General features: G+C 37.3%; 1 protein-coding gene across 4 annotated transcripts in view; it reads left to right on the top strand.

Moving 5' to 3' along the window:
• Positions 1–12373, top strand: part of CTNNA2 (catenin alpha 2) — a 1076840-nt gene that overhangs the window by 1005331 nt on the left and 59136 nt on the right. For all 4 annotated transcript variants that reach the window (XM_078056374.1, XM_078056373.1, XM_078056372.1 and 1 more), the window contains exon 15: positions 1563–1744. In XM_078056374.1, the coding sequence (XP_077912500.1) occupies positions 1563–1744 (182 nt within the window). The remainder of the gene's footprint in view (positions 1–1562; positions 1745–12373) is intronic.

The raw sequence follows: 12373 nt of genomic DNA, 5'->3' as shown, positions 1-12373 counted from the left end.
AAGCTGTAAGTTCCCCAAATCATGCTCTCATTGGTGAATACACATATCCCAGAACCATAGGGCTGCTAGTGCTGTCATACTTACCCACATGCTCCTTTCTCTGAATCAGGTTGCACATGGTTCTAAGAAGATGCAATGAGGTGATGCCAAACATTGCATTCAGGGCTTGCTACATACATGGTGTTTAACAGATATGGTTGATTGTCTTCATTTGTGATACTTATATTCTGTAAAGTCACCATGAACGCTTAATTAGCAACTATAGAGTCATTGCTTCTAGAGGAAATAGAGGGTTAGGTTCCTCAGAGCTGCTAGTCTCAACATTTTGTTTCAACCAATCAATAAATAATGTTTAATGAATGTTTCTTCTCAGATACTTTATTTTATAGTTTTGATTCATTATCATTGAACTCATGGCCAAGGGCACTATAGCCCCTGCCTGCATGAAGCTTATCTAACGCACATATATTTCTCCATAAGGCACATCACAGCCTCTCTGTTCTTAGGGGCACTAGGCAGCACTTGAGCACTATGCATGGGGGCCATTTTAAATAGCAAAATTACCAACAAAGAGCACAAAGATGTGGAAAATGTGGCACTAAATAGGCGACAGAAAGGACACTTGTTTAGTGCTGAAACAAGAAGACAGAAAATTTGTTGTTCAACCACATCTGGAAACAGGCCTGTTAGGTGACTCATTTTTTTTGCAACTCTGTGCTTGTCTGTGAATGACCAAAAGTATCACAAGTCTTGATTTTAGGGCTGCCAATAAATTTTAGAGAATAGGCAAACTTGTAAATAAAGAATCCATGAATGACGAGAATCAGTTCTTGCTTTTCTACATTCCCATACCGAGCAACTATTGAAAATCGACCTTTGCTTCCTAAACCTGTATTTTATCCCATCACAACTTCTTCTACATACTTCTAGGCTCTGTGGTTAGCCATGGTTACCTCCGGATTTGCACAGAGGAGGTGGAAGAGGGCTGGGTCTAGGTATGCCATCCCTGAAATACCCTGGGCTAGGGGATTGTTAGGTATCTAACCGTGGATTCCTTCATTAACACTCATGGCAAGTCTCCCCACCCCACCCCCAACTTGGATGCTCAGATATTGTTTAAAATTCCTGTCCTTCCTAGCGACAGAAAGCCTTTTTCTTTTTCTTTTTTTTTTTCCTTCTCTGAACAGATTTCAGTGTTGAAAGAGGTGCATTCTTTCATCTGGTAAAAGTTTCCTGAGACCAAATATAAAAATTGTCAAGAATAGATTCTTTTGAACAAACATATGTCATCAGAGAGACACAGAAGTTCTGTTACTGTCAGTGTGCACCTACCTTTTGGATCTCTATATTTTCTGTGTATAGGAATAGGGATGGGATTTGGGGGACCTTACCAGTCTGCGCTTTTGCCTTCCTAGGAATGGAGAAAACATCCTTTCTGGAAAGGTGGGGCAGCCTGTAAACCTTGTCAGGGTCTGGCTTTGCCATTAGCTTGAGGCAGAGTCAACCTACTGTCTGTATTTACTTTGTCACCATTAGTCACACTGTTTCTGTAACCCACACAGGCCATCATGGCGCAACTACCGCAGGAGGAGAAGGCAAAAATAGCTGAGCAGGTGGAGATATTCCACCAAGAGAAAAGCAAGCTGGATGCCGAAGTGGCCAAATGGGATGACAGCGGCAATGATATAATTGTGCTGGCCAAGCAGATGTGTATGATCATGATGGAAATGACAGACTTCACAAGGTGAGGCCCAGAGACAGGAAGATCATTTTCTCATTAAGCCCAGAAGTATAACAGTGTATATTAGCATGTGAAAGCCTCCTGAAAAATTAAAATACTACATCAAAGCAAGGTAGTGGTATTATAAAATTTACATGTGTAAGTCAAAATGATCTGGACCTAATTCTTAGCAGATAGTCAAGGAGGACAGATTCATTTTTGTGATTATTAATTGTTTTAATTATCTATCCAAAGCCAGTCATAAAATCTAACCCCTTGGGGTTGAGTGACTCATTTTTGTTCTGTGCTGTTTTGCAATGTATTTAAATACTGTTTTGAAGATGAGGTGAATGATTTGTTCATATCCCTTTGGAAAAAAAGTGCATCGATACATATGTGTGTGTGCATCTGTACGTGTAATAGTCTGAATGCTAGGTCATGACCTGGCATTAATTTCAGCTCATGTTTTACCTTTGCATATAAAGAATCAGGTTCAACAATCTGATTCCATAATTTTGACAGGGAAATTAAAAATTGTATAACTTTTATTCCCTTTTGCTCTAAGCACTGCTTTTAATAAATCAAGAGACCAGTCAGAATTTTGTCGGGAGCATTTTCTTCACCAGGGGTCATTGCTGTTTCTGCCACTGCAATTTTAATCTCCTCTTTAAAGGGAGGTGACATTTCTGCCCTTCCTACTACACAAAGGGCAAATCAAGGGAGAGCAAAGCTCAATGAAAAAAAAAATGCCTGGATTTTGAAGCTGAATACCAGGTGATTTTGGACCAGCCTCTTACTGTCTTTGTTTATTTTGCAAAATGGGGAAATAATGCTTTTCTCATCAACTTCACAGGAGAGTTTTAAAATCCAAAGAGGTAATGCAGTTATAAATTATGTTGCTATACAAATATAAGCTATCACTTTACTGTAATTTCCCCCCCCCCCAGGAAACACAAATACACATGAGCAGAAATGTTTTAATGATTAAACATGATATTGGTTAATAAAACTATGTAAGATATATGGCAGTGTCAAAACATCACCTTATGGGTGACAATATTTTTAATGATTATTGAATGCTTCTAATAAGAGAAGGCTACAATTGATTTTAGGCTATAATAAAATATAGAATATCTCTGCTTCATCCCCCTTACCCTTTGCCTCTGGCCAATATATACTAATGACATTGCTGGGCCCTTTCTCTAAATATTTTTAAATTGTTTTTGACTTTGGTGGAATTACTTTAGTGTTATGAGGGTGACCTTTGAGACTTTTAAATGTCATTGTATTCATTAGAAGTTCAAATTCGTACATTTGGTTAGTCTTTGTTGGCTTCACAGATTTATTTCACACACGAAAAATAATAATAGAAGAAAACAGTCTGAGACATTATTTCGGTCTGAATTTACTATGAATCAGACTATCCTGGCAGCCTCAGTCATTGCTTTTCTAGGCCTGTGATAACTTAATTCGCTTGTTTTCAAGATTGTATTAGTATTTTATCTGATGGATATTATGCAATCCATTAATAACATCACTTGAACAAATAATCTCATTAGTTTAAAGTGAATAATGAATCTAGTCAAGTTGCTAGTTTAGATCAGAAGAATGCTTTATAACGCTCCAGATTATAAACTGTGGTCAAAGAAGAGAGAGAGATTTGAGGGGGGCTTGTTAGATGACGTTAAATAAGATGGACTTTCTATTAGTCAAAGTACAGTTTTAAAAGTGAAAAGAAGGCCACTTCAATTTCCTAGGGATTTCATATAATCATTTTATGCTGATTTGAGTAATGAAATGTCTAGAATGCTACTGGTTATCATTTTTCCCACCGCCTGATGAGTAGTTTTGTGCCTCTTTTTGAGGGCAAAGGGAGGAGCACAGAAATTAATGATGAGAGAAACAGAAGAGGGCGTGCATTGGAAATAGAACACAGGAGGCTGAGCTTTTGCTGCTGCCTCCATCTGGAGAGCCTCTTCCTTGGCAAAGAGGAAGCTGACTTGAGCCTTTTTTTTGGTGGACTGTCACCTGAGTTCTCTACACTTAACCATATGCAGTATTATTATTATTGCCCTTGCATTTTCTGCTTCAAGGAGGAATAATTTCAGCTGTATACCTCTAAAGAGCCCTATGTCCTATATTCTCTATTTAAAGGAAAGGCGATAGCTGGTTAGGAATCGAAACTTGACTCTTCTCAAATCATATGTTTAAATGGCATCTGGGGGCAAAAAAATACCCTTGCATTTATTATCTTGTTGTTTTATTCTTATCAATAGCTAACTCATTAATTTGATTCAGTAATTTCAGTGATCTACACTCCATTATTATTAAAATTGGAGAGGTTCTGCCTCATTATTTGTGAAATAACTTCCTCATGGAGAATAAAACTAATTATGCCTCATGTCTCTTTCCTGTTGAGTTCTTGACTTCTTTCTCATGGGCAATGGCAGAAGCACTGTCCTGCAGAGGGTGAATCCATATTTCTGATGTCATTCTCAGTAAGAAATAGCATGTACCAGTCTTCTGTCCCAATAACATAAGGTGTGCAGATGGCAGAAGCTCAGAAAAGAAACCCAAGTTTAATTGTATAGCAAGGAACAAAGCTGTCTTTTGAGACCAACTGTAAGTTCTGATCTGTAAGGAAAAGGATTTAGGCTAAGAAAAGTGACTTTCAGGGTACAGTCAACTGTAAAATGCTGAGCACTAGGCTCAAAAAACATGTAATCACCCCACTCTTCCCAAACTTCATTTCTGCTTTAGAATAGACACTCAGTACCTCAGCCTAGGTGTCATTTGACCGGTCTTTCAGTTCCAATTCTTGACACTTTTCTTTTCATTCCAAGTCACATCTGGCCATTAAAGGGCAACCGTCTGCCTCCCTTTACACCAACACCCTCAATTAGTTCTGTTCATAGAAAAAAATAAAAGTACTGAGTTTGCTATACAATGCCTACCTTTTTAAAAATTCTTTATTGAAATATAGTTGACACATGATACTACATTAGTTTCAAGTGTACAACATGATGCTTTGACAATTTTGTATATTATGTTATGCTCACCCCAAGTGTAGCTACCAGTACAACTGACTGTATTCCCTATACTGTGCCTTTCACCTCCATGGTTTATTTATTCCATAACTGGAAGCCTGTATCTCCCTCTCCTCTTCATCCATTTTACCAGTACCCCCATCCCCTCTCCTCTCTGGCAACCATCACTTTATTCTGTGTATTTATGGATCTATCTCTGATTTGTGTGTGTGTGTGTGTGTGTGTGTGTGTGTGTGTGTGTGTGTGTGTGTGAGAGAGAGAGAGAGTTAGAGAGAGAACTCATTATTCATTCATCTATTGATGGACACTTGTTGCTTCCATATCTTGGCTATTATATATAATGTTGCAGTAAACATATGGGTGCATATATCTTTTTGAATTAGTGTTTTCATTTTCTTTGAGTAAATACCCAGTAGGAAAATTACAGGACTATAGGGTATTTCTATTTTTAATTTTTTTTAGAAACCTCCATACTGTTTTCTGTAGTGGCTGCACCAATTTACATTCCCACCGACAGTGCCCATCCAAACCAACACTAGTTATTTCTAGTCTTTTTGATTCAAGCCATTCTAATAAGTTATAAGGTTATATCTCATTGTGGTTTTGGTTTCCGTTATTCTGATGATTCGTGATATGGAGCATCTATTCACGTGTCTCTTGGCTTTTTGTATGTCTTCTTTTAAAAATGTCTATTTAGGTCTTCTGCCCATTTTTGGATTGGATTGTTTGTTTTAGTGTTGAATTGTATAAGTTCTTTATATATTTTGGATATTAACTCCTTTTTGGATATATCATCTGCAAATACCTACTCCTATTCAGTAGGCTGTCTTTTTGTTTTGTTGATGGTTTCCTTCGCACTGTGCAAAGGATATTTTTTTTTTTTAGTGTAGTCTCAATAGTTTATGTTTGGATTTATTTCCCTTGCCTGAGGAGACATATCTAGAAAAATGTTGCAAAGGCCAGTATCAGAGAAATTACTATGTTTTCTTCTTGGAGTTTTGTGGATTCAGGTCTCGCATTTATGTCTTTAATCCATTTTGAGTTTATTTTTGTGTGTGGTATTAGAAAGTGGTCCAGTTTCATTGCTTTTGCAGATAGCTATCTTCATCTGGTTTTGGTATCAGGGTAATGCTGGCCTTGCAGAATGTATTTGAAGTTTTCCTTTCTCTTCCATTTTTGGAATAGTTTGCAGAGAGTAAGTATTGATTCTTCTTTAAATGTTTGACAGAATTCACCTGTGAATCTGGTCCTGGACTTTTGTTTGTTGTGAGTTTTTTTTTATTACAAATCCAATTTCATTACCATTCAGATTTTCTGTGTCTTCCTGATTCAATTTTGGAAGAGTGTATGTTTTCTAGGAATTTATCTCTTTCTTTTGTGTTATCCAATTTGTTGACGTATAATTTTTTTGTAGTACGCTCTTACAGTCATTGTATTTCTGTGGTGTCAGTCGTTACTTCTCCTTCTTCATTTCTGATTTTATTCATTTGGGTCCTCTCTCTTTTTCCCTCCAGTCTGGCCAAAGGCTTACTGATTTTATCTTTTGAAGAAGCAGGTCTTGGTTTCATTGATGTTTTTCTATTATTTTTAGTTTCTTTTTCATTTATTTCTTCTCTGATCTTTATTACTTCCTTTCTTCTACTAATTGTGAGCTTTGTTCCTCTTTGTCTAGTTCCTTTAGGTTAGATTGTTTGAGGTTTTTCTCATTTCTTGAGGTAGGCCTGTAGTGCTCAAAACTTACCTCTTAAAATTGGTTTAGCTGCATTAGAAACACTTTGAACTGTTGTGTTTTCGTTTATTGGAACATGTAGACCATTTACATTTAAAGTAATTATTGATTGGTATGTACTTTTTGCTATTTTGTTCATTGTTTTCTGGTTGTTTTTATAGTTCTCTGTTCCTTTCTTCTTGTTCTCTTTCTTGTGATTGGTGACTTTCTGTAGTGTTATGACTGGCTTTCTTTCTCTTTATTTTTTGTGTATCTAGTCTAGGTTTTGATGTGTGGTTACCGTGAGATTCATATGTAACATCCTAAGTATACAGCAGCCCATATTAAGTTGATGGTTACTTAAGTTCAAACACTTTCTGAACAACTTCATTTTTATTCCCCTCTCCACATTTTGTGTGTATGTTATATTTTACATTTGCTTTATTCTGGAAGTCCCCTTGACTAATTTTCTTTAAGATTTTATTTTAATTCCACTTAGTTAACATACAGTGTTACATTAGTTTCAGGTATACAATATACTGATGCAACAATTCCGTACATCACCTGGTGCTCATCACAAGTGTACTCCTCAATCCCCGTCACTGATTTAACCTATCCCCCACTCACCTCCTCTCTGGTAACCGTCAGTTTGTTCTTTATAGTTAAGAGTCTAATTCTTGGTTTCTCTCTCTCTCTCTCTCTCTTTTGCCTTTGCTCATTTCTTTCTTGCATAAACATAGGGGTGCATGTATCACTTTTGATTAGTGTTTTTCTATTCTTTGGGTAAATACCCAGTACTGCGTTGCTGCATTATACAGTAGTTCTATTTTTAACTTTTTGAGGAACCTCCATACTGTCTTGCACAGTACTGCACCAGTTTGCATTTCCACCAAAAGTGCAAGAGGGTTCCCCTTTCTCTACATCCTTGCTAACACCTGTTGTTTGTTTTGTTGATTTTAGCCATTGTGACAGGTGTGAGGTGATATCTCATTGTAGTTTTGATTTGCATTTCTTTGATGAAGACTGATAAGCATCTTTTCGTATGGGGCACCTGTGTGGCTCAGATGGTTAAGCGTCTGCCTTCGGCTCAGGTCATGATCCCCGGGTCCTGGGATCGAGTCCTGCATGGGGCTCCCTGCTTCTTGGGAGCCTGCTTCTCCCTCTGCCTCTCTCTCTCTCTCTCTGTCTCTCATGAATGGATAAATAAAATCTTTTAAAAAAACAAAAACAACAAAAAAAAACATCTTTTCATGTGTCTGCCGGCTATCTGTATGTCTTCTTTGGAGAAATGTCTGTTCATGTCTTCTGCCCATTTTTAAAATTGGATTAATTTTTTCTTGGGTGTTGAGTTTGATAAGTTCTTAATATATTTTGGATACTAACTGTTTGTCAGATATATCATTTGCAAATATGTTCTCCCATTCTGTGGGTTTCCTTTTAGTTTTGTTATTGGTTTCCTTTGCTGTGCAGAAACTTTTTATTTTAGTGAAGTCCTGGCAATTTATTTTTGCTTTTGTTTCCCTTGCCTCAGGGGTCCTATCTAGAAAAAAGTTGCTCAGGCCAATATCAGAGAAGTTACTGCTTGTGTTCTCTTCCAGGATTTTGATGGCTTCCTGTCTCACATTTAGTCTTTAATCCATTTTGAATTAATTTTTGTGTATGGTGTAAGAAAGCGGTCCAGTTTCATTATTTTGCCTGTGGCTGTCCAGTTTTCCCAACACCATTTGTTGAAGAGACTGTCTTTTTCCCATTGTATATGCTTTCCTGTTTTGTCAAAGCTTAATTGACCATATAATTGTGGGTTTATTTCTGGGTTTTTCTATTCTGTTCCATTGATTTATGTGTCTATTTTGTACCAGTACCATACTCTTTTGATTACTATAGTCTTATAATATAACTTGAAGTCCAGAACTGTGATACCTCCAGCATTGCCTTTCTTTTTCAAGGTTGCTTTGGCTATTTGGAGTCTTTTGTGGTTCCAAACAAAATTTAAGATTGTTGGTTCTAGCTCTGTGAAAAATGCTGGTGGTGTTTTGATAGGGATTGCATTAGATGTATAGATTGCTTTGGGTAGTATAGACATTTTAACAATATTTGTTCTTCCAACCCATGAGCCTGGAATGTTTCCATTCTTTTTGTTGTCTTCAATTTCTTTTATCAGTGTTTTATAGTTTTCAGAGTACAGACCTTTCACCTCTTTGGTTAGGTTTATTCTTAGGTATCTTATTATTATTTGATGCAGTTGTAAATGGAATTGTTCTCTTAATTTCACTTTCTACTGCTTCATTATCAGTGTATAGAAATGTAACAGTTTTCTCTATGTTGATGTATCCTGTGACCTTATTGAATTCATTTATCAGTTCTAGTAGTTTTCTGGTGGATTCTTTTGGGTTTTCTATATAGAGTATCATGTTCTCTGAAAATAGTGAAAATTTTACTTCTTCCTTGCTGTTTTGAATGCCTTTTATTTCTTTTTATTGTCAGATTGCTGTGGCTAGGATTTCCAGTATTTTATTGAATAAAAGTGGTAAGAGTGGACATCCTTGTCTTGTTCTGACCTTAGGGAGGAGACTCTTAGTTTTTCCCCATTGAGGATGATGGTAGCTGTGGCTTTTTCATAATAGCCTTTATTATGTTGAGGTATATTCCCTCTAAATCTACTTTGTTGATGGTTTTTTCATGAATGGATATTGTACTTTGTCAAATGCTTTTTCTGCACCTATTGAAATAATCGTATGGTTCTTATTCTTTCTCTTATTGATGTGATGTATCACACTGATTGACTTACGGATATTGATCCACCCTTGCAACTCAGGAATAAATCCACTTGACTGTGGTGAATGATTTTTTTTTTAATGTATTGTTGGATTCAGTTCACTAGTATTCAGGATTTTTATGTCTATGTTCATCAGGGATATTGGCCTGTGGTTTTCTTTTTTAGTGGTGGTTTTATCTGGTCTTTGTATCATGGTAATGCTGGCCTCATAGAATGAATTTGGAGATTTTCCTTCCTGTTTTATTTTTTGGTATAGTTTGAGAAGACGAGGTATTAACTCTTCTTTGAATGTTCTGTAGAATTTGCCTGGGAAGCCATCTGGTCCTGGACTTTTGTTTTTTGGGGAGTGTTTTGATCATTGATTCAATATCTTTACTGGTTATCAGTTTGTTCAAATTTTCTATTCTTCCTGTTTCAGCTTTGGTAGTTTATATGTTTCTATGAATTTATCCATTTCTTGTAGGTTGTCCAATTTGTTGGCATATAATATTTCATAGTATTCTCTTATAATTGTATGTGTTTCTGTGGTGTTGGTTGTTATTTGTCCTCTCTCATTTGTGATTTTATTTTTTTGAGTCCTTTCTCTTTTTTTCTTGATAAGTCTGGCTAGAGATCAATTTTACTGATTTTCTTTCAAAGAACCAGCTCTTGGTTTCATTGATCTGTTCTATTGTTTTAGTTTCTGTATCATTTTTTTTTTTCCTCCTCTAATCTTTATTATTTGCTTCCTTCTGCTGGTTTTAGGTTTTGTTTGTTCTATTTCTAGCTCCTTTAGGTGTAAGGTTAAGTTGTTTATTTGAGATTTTTCTTGTTTCTTGAGGTTGGCCAGTACTGCTATAAACTTCCCTCTTAACACTGCTTTTGCTGCATTCCAGAGGTTTTGGACCATTGTGTTTTCATTTTCAGTTGTTTCCATGTACTATTTTTTATTTCTTTTAGTTCCTGGTTGGCCCATTCATTGTTTAGTAGCATGTTATTTAACCTCCATATGTTCGTGGTCTTTCCAGATTTTTTTTCTTGTGCTTGACATGCCCTTAAGTAATTTTTAACATGCAATTGATTTTACTACTTTTGTCTTTTAACCTTCACACTAGCTTATAAGTGATTGACCTACTATCTCTACTGTATATTTGCTTTTGCTCATGATTTTTTTTTCATAATTTTCTTCCAATTATGACTTTTTTCTTTTCCATTTAAAGAGGTTTCTTTAACATTTCTTGTAAAGTTGGTTTAGTGGTGATGAGTTCTTTTAACTTTTGTGTGAGAAACTTTTTATCTTTCCTTCAATTCTGAATAATAACCTTGCCTGTTAGAGTATTCTTGGTTGTAGGTTTTTTTCCTTTCAGCACTTTGAATATATCATGACATTGCCTTCTGGCCTGCAAAGTTTCTGCTGAAAATCATCTGATAGTCTTAGGGGGTTTCTCTTGTATGTTACTAGTTTCTTCTCTCTTGCTGCTTTTAAAATTTTATCTTATCTTTACTCTTCAGTGTTTTAATTACTATGTGCCATGGCGTGGGCCACCTTGGGTTTATCTTGTTTGAAACTCTCTGTGCTTCCTGAACCTGGATGTCTGTTTCTTTCTCCAGGTTAGATAAATTTTCAGTTGTATGTCTTCAAATAAGTGCTCTGCCCCTTTTGGTCTCTCTCTTCTCCTTCTGGGACTTTTATAATGCAAATGTTTCTTCACTTGATACTGTTTAAGCGATCCCTTAACATAATTTCAGTTTTTTAAATTTAAATTTTATTTATTTTTTGCTGTTCAGCTTAGGTGCTTTCCAGTACTCTGTCTTTCAGGTTGCTAATCCATTCTTCTGCATCCTCTGATCTACTGTTGATTCCCTCTAGTGTATTTTTCATTTTGGTTTTTGTATTCTTCAACTCTGGTTCTTTTTTATATTTTCTCTTTTTTGAAGTTCTCACTAAATTTCTTCACTCTTCTCTCCAGTCCAGTGAGCATCTTTATGGCCATTACTTTGAACTCTTTATCAGGTATATTGTTTATCTCCATTTCATTTAGACTTTTCCTGAGGTTTTTTTTTTCTTATTCTTTCATTTGGAGCATCTTCTATCTCCTCATTTTGCTTGACTCTCTGTGTTTGTTTCTATGAATTTGGCAGAATAAATACTTTTCCTAAACTTGAAGGAATGGTCTTGTGTATGGTTTTCCCCTGTGTTCACTGTGTGTGCCTGGTGACTCTGGTTGGTGGGCTGGAGCTGTGGCTAGTGAGGGATGAGGGTCTCGGGGAACTCCATGTTGGGGCTGCCCTAGTTTAATGGCCAGAGTTGAAGTAGGTGTGGGCTTGGTGGCCCTAGGACTCTCTACACAGAGGGCATACTGGCAGAAGAGCTGAAGCTGAAGTGGGTGGAACCTGGAAGGTCCTGGGGCTATCTGTGTAGAGGGCATCCAAGTAGGACAACTGAAACTAAAGTGGATGCAGCTGAGGTGTCTCAGGGTGCTTAGTGCAGGGGGTGCCCTTATAGGGTGTGCATGGACCAGGGGTTCCCAGAATGATCTTTGTAGGGTGGTTCCCTGGTGGGGTAGCTGGAGCTGAAGTGGGCTTGAGTTGTGAGGTCCCAGAGTGTTCTGTGTCTGGGGTGTCCTGGCAAGTCATCTGGAGGTGAAGTGCAAGCCTGGAGTGTTCCAGGGTACTTTGCACCTCTGTCACTTTGGTGAATAGTGCACACTTACCAAGGGTGTCTTAGTATGCACCACACTAGGGCCACCTTGGTGAGACACCTTGGACTAGTGTGAGCTAAGGGCCCAAAGTTCTCTGAGGTGATAAGCTAGCCAGAGCACCCAGACGCTGCTCTCATCCATGCTATGAAAGTGGAAGGGAAAGGTAAACCATGGCACTCACTAGGCCATCTGAGCCAGAAAATCTCAGCAACCCCTCCACCATTTGGCAGAGTTCTAGGGCTGAATCTTTTATATTCTAGTTGTTCTTTTAACCTATAGTTTTGGTTTTTTTCCTATGCTCCAGATCATCCCAGGCTTGTGTAGTCCAGGGGACTCAGGGATCCCTGAAGTGGCAGGCGAGCAATGGTGCCTAGACCCTGCTCTATATCTGTTATTAAGGTGGAGGGGGGACATAAACCATGGTGTTTGTCAGTGCGTCCA

This window comes from Halichoerus grypus, chromosome 10 (genome assembly GCF_964656455.1).
Source record: "Halichoerus grypus chromosome 10, mHalGry1.hap1.1, whole genome shotgun sequence".
Classification (NCBI taxonomy): domain Eukaryota; kingdom Metazoa; phylum Chordata; class Mammalia; order Carnivora; family Phocidae; genus Halichoerus; species Halichoerus grypus.
Note: the sequence above shows the minus strand (reverse complement) of the source record. Positions and strands in the feature narration are given on the sequence as shown.